General features: G+C 41.4%; 1 protein-coding gene across 4 annotated transcripts in view; it reads left to right on the forward strand.

Moving 5' to 3' along the window:
• SGMS1 (sphingomyelin synthase 1) overlaps nt 1-21,315 on the forward strand; it is a 384,726-nt gene extending 363,411 nt beyond the window's left edge. For all 4 annotated transcript variants that reach the window (XM_069753528.1, XM_069753531.1, XM_069753529.1 and 1 more), the window contains 3 exons: nt 5,870-6,023; nt 9,349-9,515; nt 17,586-21,315. In XM_069753528.1, the coding sequence (XP_069609629.1) occupies nt 5,870-6,023; nt 9,349-9,515; nt 17,586-17,762 (498 nt within the window). In that variant the 3' untranslated portion in view covers nt 17,763-21,315. The remainder of the gene's footprint in view (nt 1-5,869; nt 6,024-9,348; nt 9,516-17,585) is intronic.
• Nucleotides 21,316-22,835: the final 1,520 nt, after the last annotated feature.

A 22,835-nucleotide genomic window follows, 5' to 3' on the forward strand; every position in this document is an offset into this window, starting at 1 on the left:
CCTGCGGTTTTCTATAATGGAATGGGTACAAAAACGCTGCAGATTCACAAAAAAGAAGTGACATGCTACTTTTTGTAATCCGCAGCTGATTTTCCGCAAAGTGTGCACAGCATTTTTTTTTTCCTCATTGATTTACATTGTACTGTAAATCAATTGCGGATCTGCAGCGTTTCTGCACCTCAAAAAACGCTGCGGATCCACAGAGAATCCGCAACGTGTGCACATACCCTTAGGCTATGGCCACACAATCGGTATTTGGTCAGTATTTTGCTTCAGTATCTGTAAGCCAATACCAGGAGTGGGTGATAAATACAGAAGTGGCGACAAGTTTCTATTATACTTTACTTTTTTATTGTTTTACTCCTGGTTTTGGCTTACAAATACGGAGGTAAGAAACTGACCAAATACTGATAGTGTGAATGTGGCCTAAGAGTGGCCATTAACCTAGGCAATGAGCTTTACACTATAAAATTACAAATCCCCCTGTTCATGACATCTGAGAGGATTTATAATGAGGGATAAATTACAAAGTGTCTTGTTTTTACAAGTACTTTGCAATTTTACCCATTTTTGAACTTAAGATAACCCTTCTTACGGGCTTATGATGCTTTGGGTAAGGGTACCGTCATATTAAGCGACGCTGCAGTGATGTCACAGCAGGATCCTGATCGCTGCTGCGTGTCAAACACAACGAGATCGCTATCCAGGACGCTGCAACGTCACGGATCGCTATCGTTCTCGTTGGAAAGTTGCTCAGTGTGAAGGTACCTTAAGTTTTCCTGTATTACCTTCAGTGCCTGGTGTAAAGACTACACTTCCCAGAATGCTTATCACCAGAGCGATGGCCGTACTGATGGCAGATTCTCTTCTAATTCCACATCTTCTGCTTCTCTCTCCATAATAATACCATGGATGGTGAACCGAGAGTGAAGGCATGATGTTATTGGTTCAGGGAGAAGGTTGCCATGTTGCTTGGTTGTATCCTGTGGGTGCAGTTGTACATGTTCACCAGGATGGCGCCTGTATGTTGTACCATGACCGCAGGCTCTGTACAGTGTCCAATTGTGTACCCCGTGATTGTGTGTGGATCTGATTACAGCACAGCCGGGGTTATGGGTATTCTCCTCAGGGGCTTATTATATGTGAGACACTCTCCAATCTGCGCTTTCCGGGAGATCTGGCGTCTCGCCTGCTCCTGTGTGATCCCAGACAAGCACACGGTGTGCAGCGCGGCCGATCACTCCTCTGCTGCAGGCCTGCAGTGGTGTACACCGTGTACATCCAATATATGCTGCCGCTGAGCACAGCACTCAGAGATGGCCACACTGCTTTCACTTTGACAGAAAGGAGGAAATACCATTTGTTTAGTGAATAAACAACCACAAGGTAGAATAAGGTTCGGTACGCTCAGCGACACATGGCCTGGGGAGATGTCACCACACGCGGCCTGTCACCAGTGAATCAGCAGGTGTCAATGAAGCCACAGACATGCCAATTAGCTTGTGGTAACTTCCCTCCATAAGCACAATGTATCGCGGAGGAGAGAGGACGGCGGAGGAGAGAGGACGGCGTCCACCATTGACTGAATCTGCAGACTGTAATGAATGCAGAGTCTGGTCCTGATTAGGATGAACTTTCCATCCAATTAATGTTATTAGTAACAAGAGTCTTAATTGCTGAAGCAATGATTGGGATGTACAGGCTTTTCACTTTGTAGATAATGAGAATAATCTTAATATTTGTTTATGCACTTGTGATAGCGTGTAGAATAGATGCGAGCCGCCCTTTTCCTACACTTACGTCATCTTAAAAGGGTTGTCCCACAAACGAAAGTTCATTTTAATCAATAGATCTTGGAATAATAATAATTTCCACAATTGAATATGTTTAAATGAAATGTTCCTGTGCGGAGATAATCTTATAAATGTGTCCTGTGTAATGGCAGTGTCTTTCCATGCAGGAACATGGTCTGATCATACCACAGCTCCTGGGCAGGGAAAGTGTACAGATAGAACAGCACAGGATCACAGCCGATTACTACTATGATGTAAAACGTTTCCCTGACTGTTTATAAGCAAAGTTTTACCTCAAAGAAAGTATCAGCTTGGATAACCCCCCACACACTGTTAACCATCTAAATGCTATAGTCACTATTAACAGCATCCAAGGGGTTAAACTGCCGTGGCGGGGACCAACAGTGATGTGCAGCAAGTTGTCATTAGTGATGAGCGAGTGTACTCCTTGCTCGGGTTTTCCCGAGCACTCTTGGGTGACCTCTTGAGTATTTATGACTGCTCGGAGATATAGTTTTCATCTTGGCAGCTGAATGATTTACAGCTACTAGCCTGCTTGATCACATGTGGGGATTCCCAAGCAACCAGGCAACCCCCACATGTACTCAGCCTGCTAATAGCTGTAAATCATTCAGCTGCCGCAATGAAAACTAAATCTCCGAGCAGTTATAAATACTCGGAGGACACCCGAGCGTGCTCTGGAAAACCCGAGCAACAAGGACACTCGCTCATCACTAGTTGTCAGCAGTAGTGTGCAGCTGACAGCTGCTGGTTTGTCACCTGTCTGGGTATGTTATTTTCTTTACTCAAGTCAGTAAAAAGTTATTGGTGGTCATTAAAGGGAACCTGTCACCCCCAAAATTGTATGTGAGCTAAGCCCACCGGCATCAGGGGCTTATCTACAGCATTCTGTAATGCTGTAGATAAGCCCCCGATATATCCTAAAAGATGAGAAAGAGGTTAGATTATACTCACCTGGGGGGCGGTCCGATCCGATGGGCGTCGTGGTCCGGGGCCTCCCATCTTCTTACGATGACGTCCTCTTCTTGTCTTCTCGCTCCGGCACAGGTGTACTTTGTCTGCCCTGTTGAGGGCAGAGCAAAGTACTGCAGTGCGCAGGCGCCGGGAAAGGTCAGAGAGGCCCGGTGCCTGCGCACTGCAGTACTTTCCTCTGCCCTCAACAGGGCAGACAAAGTACGCCTGCGCCGGAGCGTGAAGACAAGAAGGACGTCATCGTAAGAAGATGGGAAGCCCCGGACAGGACCACGACGCCCATCAGACCGGACCGCCCCTGGGCGAGTATAATATAACCTCTTTTTCTCATCTTTCAGGATACATCGGGGGCTTATCTACAGCATTATAGAATGCTGTAGATAAGCCCCTGATGCTGGTGGGCTTAGCTCATCTTCGATTTTGGGGGTGACAGATTCCCTTTAATGGGTTAAAATGAACCTTTGTTAGTGGGAAATCCCCTTTAATGGGTAGGATGAGATTGGAACCTGCTGTAGAATTGCTTCTATAGATTTTCCATAATATAGATAAATGCTGCACAAAGGAATGTCATGAATAAGAGGTTTGGGTGTATTCCTTAGCTGTCCACTGCATAGGTGATGACTGTTATATTGGCGTGGACCCCACCGATCGCGACAACAGATGTTCACCGTGACCAGGAGGTGGTGAATGCACGGAATGCTTCTGGCCTATTTTAGCTTATGGCACTGAAGATACATTTTGTAATACACCTCTTACCATAGACTTCAGGCCCCCAAGCACATAAGATGAACCTGCTGGGGCTTAATGTGTATGACGGCCCCCACTCTTCTCAACACATAATGTAGATGAAGATTCTGCATGTCAGATTTTGTACTTTTGTTCTCGGTGTGATAAGCTGCTGCCAGAGCAGTCTGACCATGGCTCTATCTTTGAGAAGGCAGCAGCCATCAGCAGAGCGATCTTTCCTGTGTGCGGGCAGTTGGCGAGCTAGATGCCAGTGCTACCTATTGTTTATGGATCCCCTTAGAATAATGTAGGAGGGTACGTGTGAAAGCCACCAGTCCATTCAGCTTCTCCTGGATGTGGTCAGCGGAGAACGTCCACTCTGGTGATTGGTGAATATCACACCTACACTAATGTAACAAATCTCCGATCTGCAGAAGAGTAGTAATTTTATGTCGACTGGGATACCCCTGTAAGTAGCGGAAGTATACTTGATGAGGTGTTTGTAGTTTTGCCATATCTGTGGTATATCTATGATGTTTTTTTCTGATTGGGTTTTTTGCATTGTCTTGCCCAATAGACATTTCATGGCAGACCGTCAGGTAGAAGTGTGCTGGTGACATTGACAGCCTTAATTTTCTTTTTAGGACTGGAAATCCCCCATAAAATAAATAAAAATAAAAATATATATATAGATATATATATAGAGAGATATATCTATATAGATATATATAGATATATATTGTGTGTGTGTGTGTCCTCCCCAAGACCTCCTTCACCCTTATTCGCTCCTCACCTAATCGCCTCCAAGACTGCTCCCGAATATCCCCATCCTCTGGAATTCTTTGCCCCAACACGTCCAACTATCAACCACATTCAGGTTCTTCAGACGGAACCTGAAAACCCATCTCTTCAGAAAAGCTTACAGCCTGCACTGACCCCGCTGCCTCCTCACCACTACAGAAGCTATAGCCTCACCAACACCGGAGCTCCTGCAACCCTCAACCTACTGTCTCCTTCCCCACCATCCTGTAGTAGAATGTAAGCCCGCAAGAGCAGGGTCCTCGCCCCTCTGTAAGCGATATCTGTAATTTTTATGTAACCCCTCCTCATGTACAGCACCATGGAATCAATGGTGCTATATATATAATATATAAGAAACGGCCCATTTTACAGTAGCAACCTGCAAATGATGATTAACTTTGATGTCCACAGTAAGTTTTGCCTAAGTGGATAGGCGTGTGGGAACATACCGTAAAGGTTAAAGACTAGCATGTCTCCAGACAGAAGACGTCAGGGTGCAGTTTGGCAGAACTGTTGATTTGTGCGCCCTTGTATTTTTTCTTTATAGCATGAGACTTTTTTTGTATTCTTCTAAGCAGTCGTGATACTGTAAGTTTTCTGTTCCGTGTGACTTCTAGAAAGTTACCTGAACTTGTCCTGTCTATTTAATCCTCTAATATTTAGCATCTTATGCCATTATTCACAGTAAGCTAATGATGGCACGCCATCTCGCTCTACGTAAAGCTAGGTTTTCCGCTCCTACCAGATTGTGCCAATGGGTGTAAACCTGTGTGGTGAGGAGAGCTGGTATTTATGTGCAATTTACTGATCTGAAACAGAAACTCTGAAGTTAAGGTTTGTTTCCAGTGCTCATGGCTTTGTAGGAGGGAAGTGCTCATTAATATAAAGACACGCCGTGCCTCTCACTAGTGCCCCCTACTGTATTTTAAAGGACATCGGTGCAAAATATAAATGGGAGCAGGGCTCATTTTATATGTCCGGAATAACATGCATTTCGCATGATATGACCATATTAATAAACCAGCATAAGGAAAATGTGTACATGTGCCATCCCTGTCCCCCAATAGATCCTCTGCCACAGGGTATATACTGATGCGTGGCACTATTTTATAGCTGTGGATTGTATATCTGGCAGTAGAAAGATAAATATAGCACACAAGAACTAACTAAGCTTGCGCTGTCCTTGACTTTTCGTTCTTTTGCACTTTTCTATATATATATATATATATATATATATATATATATATATATATATATATATATATATATATATATATTTGGAACCGCATCAAGTACTACCTTGAAAATGTGCAATGCTTCCCCAACCACTGTTCAAATGGCTCTTAGATATAAAGATGAAAGAAAATGGACTTTATTGCCCAAACGGCGTGGCAACGTTTCGGATGTGGTATCCTTTCTCAAGTCCACTTTTTTTCATTTTTTTGTGCGGTTTTCCTTTTTTTTGCTATCTATCTATCTATTATCTATCTATCTATACACATACACTTTTTTTTCACATAATTGTAAAATAACCAAAAATGCTTTTTTTTCCCCAGCTCTTTGGCAACTGGGAGGCCCAGTTCTGGAGGATTTTAAAGTTGATTTCAGGAGGTGGACTTTCAATCACAGGATCTCACACCATGTGTGGGGACTACCTGTACAGTGGCCACACAGTCATGTTAACACTGACATATATGTTCATAAAAGAGTGTAAGTAATTGAGCATTGTTATCTATATTTGTGCCATTTACACATAAATATATATTTTTTGCTGTGTTAAATGGGTTTTGACATGGGTAATGTTTATCTCCTAGTCACCAGACTGCAGTGAGAAAGAATGGGGCCTCAGGACCCCCTGTTCCAGTAAAAATAAATATATATGTATGTATGTGTGTATGTGTGTGTGTGTGTGTGTATGTATATATATAGAGAGAGACAGACACAGGTTTTAGTCATTTAATTTAGTCTGATTACCAGAGGTATAAAATCCAACATCTCACAATTGTCTGCCATTACAAACATAAAGGTACCTTCACACTAAGCGACGCTGCAGCGATACCGACAACGATGTCGATCGCTGCAGCGTCGCTGGAGAGCTGTCACACAGACAGCTCTCCAGCGACCAGCGATGCCGGTAACCAAGGTAAACGTCGGGTTACTAAGCGCAGGGCAGCGCTTAGTAACCCTATGTTTACCATGGTTACCATCGTAAAAGTAAAAAAAACAAACACTACATACTTACCTTCTGCTCTGCTTTCCTGCACTGACTGTGAGTACAGCGGCCGGAAAGCACAGCGGTGACGTCACCGCTGTGCTTTCTGGCTGGCCGACGCTGACACAGGATGCAGGAGGAGTGCAGAGAAGCAGAGCGCCGGGGACAGACAGCAGAAGGTAAGTATATAGTGTTTTTTTTTTTTTTTACTTTAACGATGGTAACCAGGATAAACATCGGGTTACTAAGCGCGACTCTGCGCTTAGTAACCCGATGTTTACCCTGGTTACCAGTGAAGACATCGCTGAATCGGTGTCACACACGCCGATTCAGCATTGTCTGCAGGGAGTTCAGCGACGAAATAAAGTTCTGGACTTTCTGCAGCGACCAACGACATCACAGCAGGATCCTGATCGCTGCTGCGTGTCAAACACAACAATATCGCTAGCCAGGACGCTGCAACGTCACGGATCGCTAGCGATATCGTTGTGAAGTTGTTTAGTGTGAAGGTACCTTTAGTGACTGGATTGATGGTTCTATCGCTGAATTCTATTATTGTTTTCTGAGGATGACACCACCATAAGTCAACCTTGAAATTCCTTTCCTCCTAAATATTCCATCATCGCCTGTAATTACTGAAGAAAAGTGGAAAGAACTGCAACAGCTCTGTCTTGAAGAGACAAACCATGTAAAGTTACAGTTTATGACAGTGCGGCAAACACTACTTCTGATCAGCGGTAAAATCATTACCGCCGTTCAGAGAGCCTCATTCCCACGCTGTCAAATGACAGTGAGTCCGCAGCTGTGATCCGAGGTAAAAGGTTTACCTCCGGTCTATGGTGTCAGCTAATGGGACTACTGCTCCATCAGCTGTTGCCGCTAATAACAGCGAGAGCAGGCGGCGGCTGATGGGAGTATTCATTCATTGAACTGTAACTAAATTTAAAAAAAAAAAGGCGTGGGTTCCCCCCATGTATTTTTGATAACAAGCCAGGCAAAACTCACAGCTGGAGGCTGCAACCCTCAGCTGTCAGTTTCAGAAAGGTTGGTTATCAAGATTAGAGGGGCCCCCTTCCTTTTTTTTTTTTTTTTTAATTTAAATTAATAAATTAATAATTTTTAAAAAGTGTGCGGTCCCCCCTCCCCCCCCCCTATTTTTGACAACCAGGCAAGATAAAGCAGACAGCTAGGGGCTGGTATTCTCAGGCTGTTAAAGGGCCACGGATATTGGCCCCCTCCAGCCTAAAAATAGCAGCACGCAGCCACCCAGAAAAGGCGCATCTATTAGATGCGCCAATTCTGGCTCTTTACCCGGCTCTTTTCATTTGCCCTGTATCGGTGGCAAGTGGGGTTCATATATGTGGGGTTGATGTCACCTTTGTATTGTCAGGTGACATCAAGCCCATGGATTAGTAATGGAGAAGCGTCTATAAGACCTCTATCAATTACTAATCCTATAGTTGTATGGTAAATAAACACACAGCCAGAATAAAGTCCTGTATTTGAAATAAAACAAAACACACTTTTCCTTTATTATTTAAAAATAAGTTATACTCCCCTTATTACCCATTCCATTGAATCCCTCGTCTCCTGTAATAAAATAAAAAACAATATCCCTCATCTGACCGTCATTCTGTCCCACGCTGTAATCCATGTCTGGGGGATAAACAGTTTTCCACCTGGACGGTGCCAAGATGCGACCATCCAGGCTGAGAACCACTGATGAATGACCTGCTGCAAGCACAGCCTCAGTGAATAGCGGTGAGGTTATCACCGGTCACAGGCTGCGTTCCCAGCCAGGCCAATGAACTGCGGTGACCTCGGTGAGATCCCCGCTAGCACAGTGAGAAAGTCTCACGCTGAAGCGCTGAGCTTAGAGTTCACTGTGAGAAATTTATCACAGTGAACGGCAGTAAATTCTGAGTTCAGCGTGAGACTTTAAATAAATAATACTCAAAGTAACACGGACTTCCGTGTTCGGTGTCCGTGCCCAAACAGTTGGTGTTCGGTACAGACGCAGAACTTTACAGTTCGGGTTCGCTCATCTCTAGAGATAATGTTATAAATGTGTTCCTGCTATGTACTGTGTAATGGCCGTGTCTAACTGTATAGGGACGTGGTCTGATCATACCACAGCTCCTGTGCAGGGGAATAGTAGAAAAAGTGTAGGAATCACAGCTGATTCTTTCTTTGAGGTAAAACATTGTTTAAAAACAGGTAATGAAATGTTTTACCTCACACAAAGAATCAGCTGTGATCCTGTGCTGTAATGTCTGTGTAGTCTGTTTTGCTTCCTCTTGCCCAGGAGCTGTGGTATGATCAGACCATGTTCCTGTACGGTCAGACACGGCCATTACACAGCAGGGGCACATTTATAAGATTATCTCAGCACAGGAACATTTTATTTAAACACATCCAATTGTGGAAATTATTTTTATTCCAAGATCTATTGGTTTTAAAATCTACTTTTTCGTGGGAAAACCGCTTTTAAGAGCTCGGCTCTCGTCCAACCTCACAAATGAGTGAAAAATTCCCACACAAGTAATCCCAAATCTTGTAGAAGTATTTCAGTCACGTGGATGTGGATACAGCTACCAATAGGAATCCAGCTGCATGTTAATACCTATGGATGTAGACTGGGAGGTCACACATGCTCCTGCAGGGGTCGTACTTTTGTCCATATAGTGTATCACTCAAGGGGGATTTCTTTGTGTGTCCATATTTCCAACTTGGTATTTAGATATTAGAAATATTTCATGTGAATCTTTTGACTTGCTGTAACCTGGAATACAAACCTCATCCCAGATGTTTTTGTTTCATTAGATTCTCCGCGGCGTTTCTGGTGGTATCACTGGATTTGCTGGTTCCTCAGCGTTGTTGGGGTCTTCTGTATTCTTTTAGCACATGACCACTACACTGTAGATGTCATCGTCGCTTATTACATCACATCCAGGTGTTTCTGGTGGTATCATACAATGGCCAACCAGCAAGTAAGTATACCATCTCCTATCTCTCGCGAGTCATCATTACTCATGATAGTCACCCTCCTTGTGTCTCATGTCTTAGAAATAATATGGTCGGCCAGTGAATTTGGCTGCTTGTAAGGATGCAAATTTGTTACAGAAAATTCTGTGTCCCCTTCATTCCTATGAGTATGTCTTACAATGATCCATGCACGTGTTGTAGAATTAACATTCACATTTATAGGATGATTGACGCTACAGGGTCTGTTTTGTTAGTTATGGAAAGGATTTTGCCTGTAAAGCCTTAATAATTGTGGACCTTTATTGAAGTCCAGCACAGATTCATCTCAACTAAAAGCCTAGATCCTTTCATCAGGAACAGAACAGACATGTATAGGATATTTCATAACTTTCCCAAATTCTTATGGAAACATTTACAGCACATTGTGCACTGAAATACTGCACACAATTTATTATATATCCAGGAGTCAGTCGGACCATTTTATACTGACCCCAATTCTACCAAAACGTACAAGGGAATCCACCACTTCGACTCTACAGCCTACCACTAATAGCAGCAATGAAAAGGTTAACAGCCTCATTTAAGAACCCCAATGCAGCTCAGTGGTATTTGTTCTGGCGTCCATTGCGACGCAATTGCTATGAGCCGATGGATTGCTATTACGATTGTTGGCTTAGTTTCCCTAAGGGGAACTAAAAGAAATAGAGGGGGGGGGGGGGGAAACGTTCCTTTGGATTGAAAAAAAAAAAAAAAATTATGGGTCTCGTAAAACTCTAGCACATACCAACATATTTTTTATTAAAAAGTTCAGAATTTTTTTTCAAGGCACTAAAAATGGAAGCAAAAATATACATGTTTGATATTGAATATTGAGCTAGAGAATCTTTTAATGCACAATTGAGGTTTGTAGAAATTAAATCCAAAAAGGCAATGGTGAGGGGTTTTTTTTTGTTTTTTTCTCACCATTTTATCACATTTTGTAATTTTTTTTTTCTTATTTATGCCTTTTTTCCTCACATTTATTTTGCCATCTAAATATTTCATTCAAAACAACAATTGGTCCCACAAAAAATGAATAAAGCCTTTTATACCGCTATGTCGCCACAAGGAAAAAGTTATGGCTATATGAATAAAGAAGGAAAATTTTAGAAAAAAAAAATTGCTGAGTGAGTAAGGCTACTTTCACACTAGCGTCGGGCCGACGTACCGACGCATCCTGTGTCAACGCAGCACAACGGGGGCAGCGGATGCATTATTACAACGCATCCACTGCCCCATTGTGAGTTGCAGGGAGGAGGAGGCGGAGTTCCGGCCGCGCATGCGCAGTCGGAAATGGCTGACACAACGCACCAAAAAACGTTACGAGCAACGTTGTTTGGTGCCGACGGTCAGCCACAACACAACGCAACCATCGCACGACGGTTACGACGTGTGGCAATGCATCGCAATGCGTCGCTAATACAAGCCTATGGAGTAAAAACGCATCCTGCAAACAACTTTGCAGGATGCGTTCTTTCTGCAAAACGACGCATTGCGGCATGCGTCGTACAACGTTAGTGTGAAAGTAGCCTAAGGGGTTAAAATGGAAAAATCAGTTTAAAATGTGTACATCAAGTCTGAGATCCATTTAATTAATAATATATGCAGTCTGTATTGTTAGGGTATGTGTTCACATCTTTTAGACAATGGAGTACCCGCTTTTTTTTTTTTTTTTTTTTACAGGAAAAGAGGCTTCAGTACGTTTTTTCTGAAGTGTCTTTTCAGACGTATTTTGTGGCATCTTTTTTTCATATTCTGTCTTTTGTGATAGTCTTCCAAGCAAAAGACACTACAAACATCTACTAGTGGCTTCTTTTAACTGCTTCTTGTCTTTGAAGTGCTGAAGCCATTAAAAGAAGCTCCGAAAGACAGAACAAACAGTGGGTGAAATAGGTATTGAACATTTCACCAATTTTCTAAGTTATTGTAGTTCTAAAGGTGCTATTGACATGAAAAACCCATCCAATACAAACAGGCAAAGAAATCGAAACTATAGAAGTCCATAAATTAAGGTATGAGTAATAATGAGAAATGACACACAAAAAAAAAAAGTATTGAACACGCTTGGGGGAATGTATTTAACCCTGCTGTTCTGTTCGGTCTGGGGAGACCTATTTTGAACTTTGGTATTTTTTGGGGTGTTCAAGATGCGGTTCTGAAACTTGTGGTTGATTGACTTAAATGAGGATGGGTCGGTCGGCCACGGGTTTCAGAGCCGCATCTTGAATATTTTAAAGAATATTGAAGTTCAAAGTCGGTCATTTTTGACCAACAGAACAGCAGGGTTAAGCGTACAAAAACCTTTGTTGGTGAAGACCGCTTCAAGGCGCCTCCTGTATGGAGAAACTAGTCACATGCATTGCTCAAGTGTGGTTTTGGCCCATTCTTCCACAAACGCTCTTCACATCTTGAAAGCTCCGTGGGCTCCTTCCATGAAAACTGATCTCTCGTTCCATCTATAAATTTTGGAATCAGGTCAGGTGATTGTCTGGCCATTCTAGCAGCTTTATTTTCTTTCTATGAAACCAATTGAGACTTTCCTTGGCTGTGTGTTTGGAATCATTGTCTTGCTGAAATATCCACCCTGGATCAATCTTCATCATCATCATAGTAGATGGCAACAGATTTTTTTCAAGAATGTCTCTGTACATTTTGTCCAGTCATCTTTCCTACAATTACATGAAGTTTGGCAGTGCCGTATGTTGAAAACCAGCCTCACACCATGATGTTACCACCTCTGAACTTGGAGTCCAAACATGGTGCGTACTATGGCATCCAAATAGTTACATTTTGGTTTCATCTGACCAGACTGTATTCTCCCAATATTTCACAGGCTTGTCCAAATGCTGTTGAACAGACTTTAAATATGCTTGAATATAATTTTTGTTCAGCAATGGAGTATTGCAGGGTGAGCGTGCATACAGTCTATGGATTTTGCATTTCTCACTGTTCTTTGAAACAAACTTTCTGTAGCTCTCCACAAGCAGTTCTTCCTTGGCTCTAGGACAACTCTTCTGATAATTCTTTTCACTCCTCTCTGAAATCATGTGGGGAGCGTCTGGTTGTGGCCTGTTTATGTTGAAATGATGATCTTTCCACTTCCGGATTATGGCCCCAACAGTGTTCACTGGAACCTTCAGTAGTTTAGAAATTATTCTGTAGTTGATGCCATCAATATGTTTTGCAACAATAAGCTTGTGAAGGTCTTGAGACTGCTCAGTAGCTTTACCCATCATGAGATGTTTCTTGTTTGGCACGTTGGTAATGAGACACCTTTTTATAGGTCATCAGTTGAACCAGGTGATGTTATTTTTCACTAAGGGTATGTGCACACGTTCAGGTTTTTTCGCGATAAAAATGCGATAAAACCGCATTAGAAACTGCAGACATATGCATCCTATCATTTATAATGCATTCTGCAATTTTTGTGCACATGATGCGTTTTTTTCCGTGAAAAAAATGCATCGCGGTAAAAAAAAGCAGCATGTTCATTAATTTTGCAGTTTTTTCACATTTTTCCCGCTATTCTATGCATTTGGAAAAAAACGCAAGAAAAAAACGCGAAGAAAACGCATGCGGATTTCAGGCAGAAATGTCAGGTTTTTGTCAGGAAAATTTCTGCTAGAAATCCTGACGTGTGCACATAGCCTAAGTGTCAGGATTGCTTTCTAATTACTGATAGATTTGAGCTGGTGTCATGACTTCCCATGGATTTTTGCCCCTCTCTTGTGTTCAATACTTTTTCCTTGGGTCATTTCTCATTATTACACCCAACTTAATTTATGGTCATGTATGGTTTTATTTCTTATAGATTGGATGGGATCAAAATTCATGATTTAATTTGGTGCCTGAACAAAGGTTTTTTTTTTTTTTTTTTTTTTTTAATCCCCAAGATGCAGATGAATAGGATTGTAAATTGTAATGTCCGTTTGTCACAGGTTTTGGTGGTGATCTGTGAGCGCTTTGAGTGGACGTTTTCAGTTCTCATTGATTCTCATCAAGCACAAAAAGTTCTTAATGGTCTTTTCCCTCTAAGGAATGTGGTTTGTTCTGTCTCTACTGTTTTGACAAGGTTGAAGTGTGAGGTTAGCGGGAGGTTTTTTTTTTCCCCCAGATTGTTTGTGTTGCTGAGCATTTGTTTAGTATTGAGTATTTGCTGGTTACGGTTTGGGAACCTACCCGTGCACCTCATACGGTTGTGCACACGTGCTTCTAACTACTGTTTGTGTTGTTGAGGCAGTTATTAAATATACAAGACAGACGTGTATACGTAAAGTAGGTTCATTCACTCCATTAAGACGACTTTCTAGTCTAATTCCCTATTAAAGGAGAATGATTGTGATAAATAGTGGCATTTCTAAATTTGTTGCCTGTGAATCCAGCAAACATCAGTAAGTAGGTGGCTGTACAGGATGTATCCAGACCACCAGACGCCCCACATCCCCTTTTCTGGAGGAGTCACACTCTGTATAGGAGCATTTCTTGCTTTCCTGTAGTCTTTGTTCAGCCAGTGACTTCTTAAGGTACCGTCACATTAAGCGACGCTGCAGCGATCTAGACAACGATCCCGATCGCTGCAGCGTTGCTGTGTGGTCGCTGGAGAGTTGTCACACACAGCTCTCCAGCGACCAACGATGCCGGTCCCCTGGTAACCAGGGTAAACATCGGGTTACTAAGGGCAGGGCCACGCTTAGTAACCCGATGTTTACCCTGGTTACCAGCGTAAACGTAAAAAAAAAAAAAACAGTACATACTTACATTCCGGCGTCTGTCCTCTCCGGCGCTGTGCTTCTCTGCACTAAAAGCGCCGGCCGGAAAGCAGAGCGGTGACGTCACCGCTCTGCTTTCCGGCCGCTGCGCTTACACAGTGCAGAGAAGCACAGCGCCGGGGGACACACACCGGAATGTAAGTATGTAGTGTTTTTTTTTTTTTTTTTACATTTACGCTGGTAACCAGTGTAAACATCGGGTTACTAAGCGCGGCCCTGCGCTTAGTAACCCGATGTTTACCCTGGTTACCAGTGAAGACATCGCTGAATCGGCGTCACACACGCCGATTCAGCGATGTCTGCGGGAGGTCCAGCGACGAAATAAAGTTCTGGACTTTCTGCGCCGACCAACGATGTCACAGCAGGATCCAGATCGCTGCTGCCTGTCAAACTGAACGATATCGCTAGCCAGGACGCTGCAACGTCACGGATCGCTAGCGATATCGTTCAGTGTGACGGTGCCTTTGGGTTCTACACACTGATATTGTTCCCTTTTATTTCTCTTGAACGTAACTGATTTGTGTGTGATTTGTCCTGCATTTAAATCAATGGTAATTGATTTTCTGGACGCCATCGTGAGATCTAGTTAAATGGACATACGTGAACCCCACAAGTAATGTGTTCTCTGCATCCCAGGACTAGTCACACCCTGCACAATTCTCAATTGGTATGAATAGAAGAAATGGAGTATCAAATCAATATAGTAAAGTATAAATTTTGTTAAAGTATCAATATGTAAAGAATTATAATAAAATGACATAAGACAAGCACATAGAACAAGGTCATGTACAAAGCATGTAAATTATACATGTAATGTTACGTCCGCAAGGACAGGGTCCTTTCCCCTCTGTACCTGTCTGTACCATTGTAAATTTGTGTATTGTTAACGATATCTATAACCCTGTATGTAACCCCTTATCACATATACAGCACCATGGAATTAATGGTGCTTTATAAATAATAATAATAAAGTAGCACAGCCCATGTGTTTTAAGTAGTAGGACACTGGGAATAAGAAATGGAGTATATACTGGTAGACACTGTCCCTAAAATAGAAGTAAGCACTAAAAACTTCTAAGCACGCGAAACGCGCGTCGGGGTTCCTGCCATCTGGCTCAGGGTCCGTGCTTGTGCTCACTGGTAAGCTTTGCCTCTGTATGTCTATTTGACATCTCGCTTGTAACGTTTCTCACTATTTTTGAGCTTACTTCTATTTTCGGGACAATGTCTACCAGTATATACTCTGTCTTATTCCCAGTGTTCATGGGCTGTGCTACTGTGTTACATGCTTTGCACATGACCTTGCTCTATGTGCTTGTCTCGGCCTATGTCATTTTATTATTATAATTCTTTACATGTTGATACTTCAATAAAATGTATACTTTTTTACTCCAATGATTTGATACTCAATTTCTTCTCCTATTCATGTCTAAATGCTTTTCTAATGGCGGTCTACTATTTATAATACCACCTTTCGTATTGAAAATGCAACTGGGAGTATTTCTTTTTATACAATTATCAATTGGTACCCAAAGAAAAAATTGGCTAAGACCATAGCTAGAGGTCAATGGTGATGCTGTGATCGGTGGGCAGCTTTGTTGCTAACATATCTGAGCGAAAGGTTCTAGCAACAGTTTAATATATGCAAAAAAAAGTCCCTTTTCATTTTTACCTTATGGAAACCATCTAAATCACTGTAATCCTGATATTTTACCACAAATCATGTACCATTCTGTCTGTGTGGGGCCTAAAGGACAGAAGAAATATTCTTTTAAAAGGGGGTTTGAAAGTTTAAGTCATAAGAAAGCTAACCGAGTTTCTCCGGCGGCTTGAATAATATGTTCCAGTCCCCGCGGCTGCATGTCGCGTTGCTGTTCAACAGCCGCAACACATGCGGAGATTTCCAGTTTATTAACCCCTTTCTGCCAGCTGACGTGATAGTACATCAGCTGGCAGTATCCCCTGCTTTGAGGTGGGCTCCGGCTGTGAGGCCACCTCAAAGCCGCGATATGTCAGCTGTTTTCAAGAAGCGCGGTCAGAAGTACTCGCAGCGCTGACCCCCTTCACGTGATCGGTGGTCATCGATGCGTTGCCATCACAACCAGAGGTCTCCTTGAGACCTCTATGGTTGTGGATAGCAGATTGCTATGAGCGCCACCCTGTGGTCGGCGCTCATAGCAAGCCTGCAATTCTGCTGCATAGAGGTGATCTGTGCATCACCTTTATGTAGCAGAGGTGATCGAGTAGTGCATGCTTCTAGCCATGGAGGCTATTGAAGCATGCCAAAAAAATTTTTAAAAAGTGTTTAAAAAATATAAAAAAATATAAAAGTTCAAATCACCCCCCTTTTGCCCCAATCAAAATAAAACAATAAAAAAATATCAAACTCACACATATTTTTGGTATCGCCACATTCAGAATCTCCCGATCGATCAATAAAAAAGATTAACCTGATCGCTAAACGATGTAGCGAGAAAAATAGCCAAAATTAAGTGCTTTTTTTGGTCGCCACGACATTGCATTAAAATGCAATAACGGGCGATGAACCAAAATGCACCAAAATGGTATCATTAAAAAGTCAGCTCGGCACGTAAAAAATAAGCCCTCACCTGACCCCAGATCACAAAAAATGGAGACGCTACCGTTATCAGAAAATTGTGCGTTTTTTTTTTTTTCAGCAAAGTTTGGAATTTTTATTTTTTCACCACTTAAAGTACCTAGACATGTTTGGTGTCTATGGCCTGGAGAATCATTATATCAGGTCAGTTTTAGAAATTAGTGAACCTAGCAAAAAAGCCAAACAAAAAACAAGTGTGGGATTGCGCTTTTTTTGCAGTTTCATCGCACTTGGAATGTTTTTCCTGATTTCTGTTACACGACATGGCAAAACCAATGATGTCGTTCAAAAGTACAGCTCGTCCCGCAAATAATAAGCCCCAGTACATGTGTTATGGCTGCCGCCTGGCATACTGCCACGGGGACTGGAACATATTATTTGAGCACAGCGAAGTCACTTGGTTGGCACAGGAGCATGGCGGATAACACCTTATCTGAGCATATTCACTCAAGACTACCAGATTAGCTTCTTGTACACACTATCCTTATTTATTTAATATACTATCTGTTTTCTTTCTCTTTTTTTTTAATATACTGTACATAGTTTGTCCTTTTTTAATATACTATGCATTGTCCTTTTTTAAAAAATACATATTTCTTTTTACTATAGTGTTTCTTTTTATAAACTTTCTGTCCGTTTTTTAATTGCAGGTGCTAAAAGAAGCTTCGCCATTGAACCTCCTCTCGCGGGTCTGGTGGTACAGACCATTCCAGTACTTTGAAAGGAACGTTCACGGTGTTGTACCTCGGTCCTATCATTGGCCCATCCCTTTGTCATTGCTGCCTACTAGGCAGGCGGCATATAGCAGACTCATAAACAAAGTATAACTACTGCAGAAGTCACACGGTTGTCTGGATGCTTTCAGAAGTGCTAAGAACTTGGTCAATGCCATAAACACCTACCATCGTTCTTTCTGTTAACTTACCTTGACCTGTTCATTTACCTGGTCAGCACTGTGATAATTTACTCTCCAAAGGACCCACGTTGGAAACAAGACGTCAACTTACCATGGACCGTCTACAAGCTCCTGCCCATGTGGGAACGTCATTATCCATAGCCATTCTTGTTTGTATATGAAGAAACCACATAAACCAGTAAGATTTTATACCCTGTGTGCGTCTTTCCAGTCACGTCTGGGAACAAAGCATTATTTTCTTGGGAAAACATAATTTCATACCACTTACCCTAAATACTGGGCTCAAAGCCATTTTCTAACCAGTGTCTCTATGAAGGCTTTGAAGTATCTGAACAATCTTGTGCTGCAGTCCCACAAAAGTAAGAAGCTATACTTTAGCAGAATTTTTTTTATTTTTTTTTATTTTATTTTTTACTTTTTTTTATATTTAATTTTTTGTTAAAATCTTTCCATGATACAATTCAAGTTTATGTATTCTTCTGAATCTCACATGGTCAAGTGCACTCATCACTTCACTGTTTTTTGTTTGTGGTAGAACCTCGATTTGTTTTTTTTTTGTTTTACTTCTTTTTTTTGTGGGACTGCAGCATTGCGTTCTCCAATCTTTCTACCTGTTGCAGCAATGCTCTGTTGAAAAAAAACAATGACAATGAATGGTTTGGTAAATATATGGTTTTGTAAAAATCTTTAGCAACGTCAAAAAGTACAAAAAAAAAATATATGAAATAACCTCCGTTGCAAAGTGAATTTTTTCTAAGTATTTCCTACATTTATTTTTCAAACTGTTGATAAAGAAAACATTTAAAGATTTTTACATATCAGACAAGATCTAATCGGAGGAGAGATTTGTCCACGTTTCTAGTGCCTTCCTCGTCTTGATTGTATGGTCAGTCGGCAGTCTTAAATCATTTTAATTTTAAATGAAGTATTCCATGTCACATTGAAAAAAAAATCTTCTATAGATATATATGGAGATGTTATTACATATATTTTGCATTCACTCGTATAGAAAACACTTTATTGCGTATTTTATTGTTTAATATGGTGTATTCTGAGCAGAACACTTTTCATGACACTTTTCAGATTGTAAACCTACAATAACTTAAGTTTATAGTTTCCATCTTTTTTTAAACTGCTTTTTTTAACCAAAAAGTGTGTGAAAAGCAGTTGTTAAGAATTCTTTGATTTTTGTTACAATTTTCTGGTCTATCACACTTGTACCAAAAAGCTAAATATTTAGTTATGGGTGGAGTTCATTCAGTAAAGGAGTCTTTTAACCACTTCAGGGTTCGGAAACCTTGAAGGGCTTAAAGGAAGTGACCTGCTCATCCTTCGCGCAGCTTCTGCTAGGAAGTCACCCGCTCTCTAGATTTCACAGCATAACGTAAAATGTGCCGGCGGCAGAGCCAGCGCGAGAATGATGGCAATACCGCTGGTGAAGCCACTTTCGGGGAGACGATTGCTGGCATTTTCCTGAAGTGGCTCCGCTTGGGAAAACTCCAGGGAGGGGTGGGGAAAGATTTGTGTGCACATGCCGACGTCCGAAAAGGCGACACAAATAATGAACATGGTGTACAGCAATGTGAAAACTATTTTGCTGTGCAGATACCACTTCCAACGGCTTCAGGTTTCGGAAACCTTGAAGTGGTTAAAACTCGTAAGAAGTTCATTTTTCTTAAAGACGTTGTGTGCACATAACCCTTATACGCAGGTCTCGTATTCGTGTTGAAACTCTATAGTGTTTGCCTTTTGAGGCCGCTTTTGTGGGGAGTTGCTGCATATTTACCCTATAGGCAACACATAATTGTGTTATCCTGGGACACTCTGATTCCAGTTGGTCATCGTCCATGCTGATTAATAAAGTCCTCTATTTGCTCCACTATACTGGTGCATTTATAATCTGCGAACGAGCATTTGTTAAAAGAAAAAAAGGGGTTTGGTACCATGTTGGCCAGCTGAAAAAATAATGCTCAGTGTGAAAAGCAAGGTAATCTTGTAGTTATACCTTTTTAATGGCTAACAATAATAAAATAAATGATGTTACAAAGAAAGCTTTTGGGACTTCTGGAAATTTTGCTTTGTAACATCATTTATTTTATTATTATTGGCCATTAAAAAGTATCCTAACTACACGATTACCTTGTTTTTCACACTGAGCATTATTGGAGCATTTGTTGGAATGCTCGGTTCTGATTATCAGCCCGTGTAAACATTCCATGCAGAACGCTCATTTGCCGAGTGATCGGATAGTTTGTCAGCAAAGAAAGTTGTCGGCGGGGCATAGTCTTGGGTAAAGGGGTGATGTGCTGCTAAGGTTATCTAATTGTTCTGTCCTCATCATCTTTAGTTGGATCGGCACAAACGACTTGTGTACAGTCGGTCGGCACTCGATGGTGCATTGACTCACCCATATCGTCACATCTAAAAGCACCATTGGATATTTAATTCAATACTTTTTTCCCCCTTCCAAAACTACCCCACTTTTGTCTTATGCGCTGTTTGTGATATTGCAGCTCAACCCTGTTAACATAATTGGTATTGAACTCAAGGCCGGGCACAGTCCATGGGCAGAAGTGGTGTTGGTTCTTGGATGGCAAAAAAATTCTAGTCCTATACTCAACATTTTCGGATCAATTTAAATGGATTTTTTTTGGTTCTCCTTTATCCCTACAGGAAGATACATGCTTTACTTGCTCCTGCTGAGTTAGACTTCTAGGCAAGTAAAATAAAGCATGGGCATCGACTGTACGTAAAGCGCACCACTTGGCTAAAGCTCAGGTGCCCCTCACACATAAGAATAGCACAGAACCTATTATTGTGTATTACTGATAATGAACTCCACCCATTTGTACATTTTCACATTGTCCTGCTTAGACTTTGACACCCCAGGATAGTCAGGTAAATCTGTTTTATTCGAGCACCTGTTTTTTTTCTTCTCTAACCTTATTTAAAAGGTAAAAAGTATTTGATTATATGATTGCCAATGTACAGGATATAGTAGTTTTTTAAGAATGAAGAATCTATCTATAATTGATATATATATTCACATATATATCCTGTATTTTCTGTAAAATCGTTTTCTTGTGTTTTTTTTCCTTTGTTTTTTTTTTGTGTATTCACAGGTTGATATTTGTACTGTAAAAAATGACACTCATTGATCTGAAAATAAAAAGGTGACAAAGTAAAGGCAAATGGGAGACTTGAAGTGTGTTGTGCTTGTATTCATAGCCTTACCATTAATGCTGGGCAGTGTGGATCAGAAATGTCTTTTGTCTATTTATGGTGTCTTCTATTATTGACTTAATATAAAAAAGAAAAAAAAAACACTTTCTAAACATGTTGTTCAAATTGTTTGCTCCAATGTTCTTTGGTCTACCTTCCATGTGTGTCTGCTTTCACCATTATTTTGTCCCCTCGTTGTCTCCAGAACTGTTAATTAAAGTATATTTATATTTAAGTCACAACTGTCTTCATTGTAATTTGTCCATCCCTGCTATGGTCCCAATATAGTGTTTCAGGAATGGTCACTAAGGAATATAGGCAGGGTGTCACTGCGCATGCCTGTCAAATTCACCAAAAGTGTTGCCTTTTTGTACACCAAACATACTACTCTAGTCTTTGGAGTGATGTTTCTTTGGTGCACGCCACTGGGAAGATATTCCGAATTCTTATATTGGCGTCTGCCTCTGAATGAATTTGGTGCATCCATAGTTCTCCGGTGAACCCTTTAAGTCTGACGTGTCTTAATCAGCCCCTAAGATGTTAGCAGCAGGTTCTGTAAAGTTCTGAGATAAGACTTTTTTTTTGCCATATGCCATAAGTACTTCAAATTAACATTCATGAAAATGGAAAGGAATGTCTTCACCTTGATCTTTGCAAAAGTTACTCGGGAATAGTTTGAAGAATATGACAATGTTACATTTTGCTGAAATAGGTGGTCACTGCCGCCTTAAGGATACCGATATCCTGAACCTGACCATCAAACATGAATACGGTAATCCTAAATCTCCTTTTTCCATTGCTCCATGGTTCAGTTCTGATAGTCGCATGGCCATTGCAGGTGCTATTGACATTAGACAGGAGTTGGCAAGGGCATTGTCTGGTCTGCGTCTATACAGCACGATACATAGCACATCATTAAAGGGGTTATCTGGACTTTGGGTTTTTTGGCTATTGGGCTTAGAATTTCCCTGCAGGTATTTCCTACCAGTGCTGCTCTGTGACTATTTGTTTCAGCTGAGGATGGTCACCGATCTGTTCTGCTGGCGATTCTCCTGCTTTCTGTGACGTCGCCTCAACAGAGCAGCTTTTTCCCTTCTGCTCTGTCGATGAGGAATCACTGCTGTCATGCGGATTGCCTGCCTACTCCCCATGATGTGAGGATGAGCTGGCTGTCAGTCAACATAACGTCAGCAGTGACGATCTGTCGACAGAGCAGAGAGCTGCTCTGTTGACATAAGGTCAAATGAAGCCGGCAAATTGTCTCCTGAGCTGGAACACATTATCGATGGGCAGAGCAGGCAGGTAGTTAGCAACTGCTTGCCATTAAGTTCTTGGCCCCATTGCAAAAAGTCCCAGGTAACCCCTTTAGCCTTTTTAACAGTTTGTCCTACATTAAGTCCTATATGGTGAGTGGACTAGTCTTGGGCACTCTTTGATGGTCGTGCTTCTGTTGACCACATTTCATGTAAGCACTTCATACCAGGAACACAAGACCTGTCATTTTGGAAATTCTTGGACACCGCTGTTAAGCCAACATTATTTTACCTTCGGTAATTCAATCTTTTACACACTTTGCAATGAGTCAAGTGAACCAATGATTTTTACCACTATATTTTTAATTCTTTTGAGATTATTTGGTAATAGTGTGTCAGGGAATGCAAAATGTAAAGAAAAAAAATTCTAGATTTTTATTTTTTATTGATTTTCAAAGTTCAGAAAAAGTGCGAATTTCGGTGTTGCCTGCCTTTACATTTCTCCCCAT

The sequence above is a fragment of the Ranitomeya imitator genome, chromosome 2 (assembly GCF_032444005.1).
Source record: "Ranitomeya imitator isolate aRanImi1 chromosome 2, aRanImi1.pri, whole genome shotgun sequence".
Lineage (NCBI taxonomy): Eukaryota > Metazoa > Chordata > Amphibia > Anura > Dendrobatidae > Ranitomeya > Ranitomeya imitator.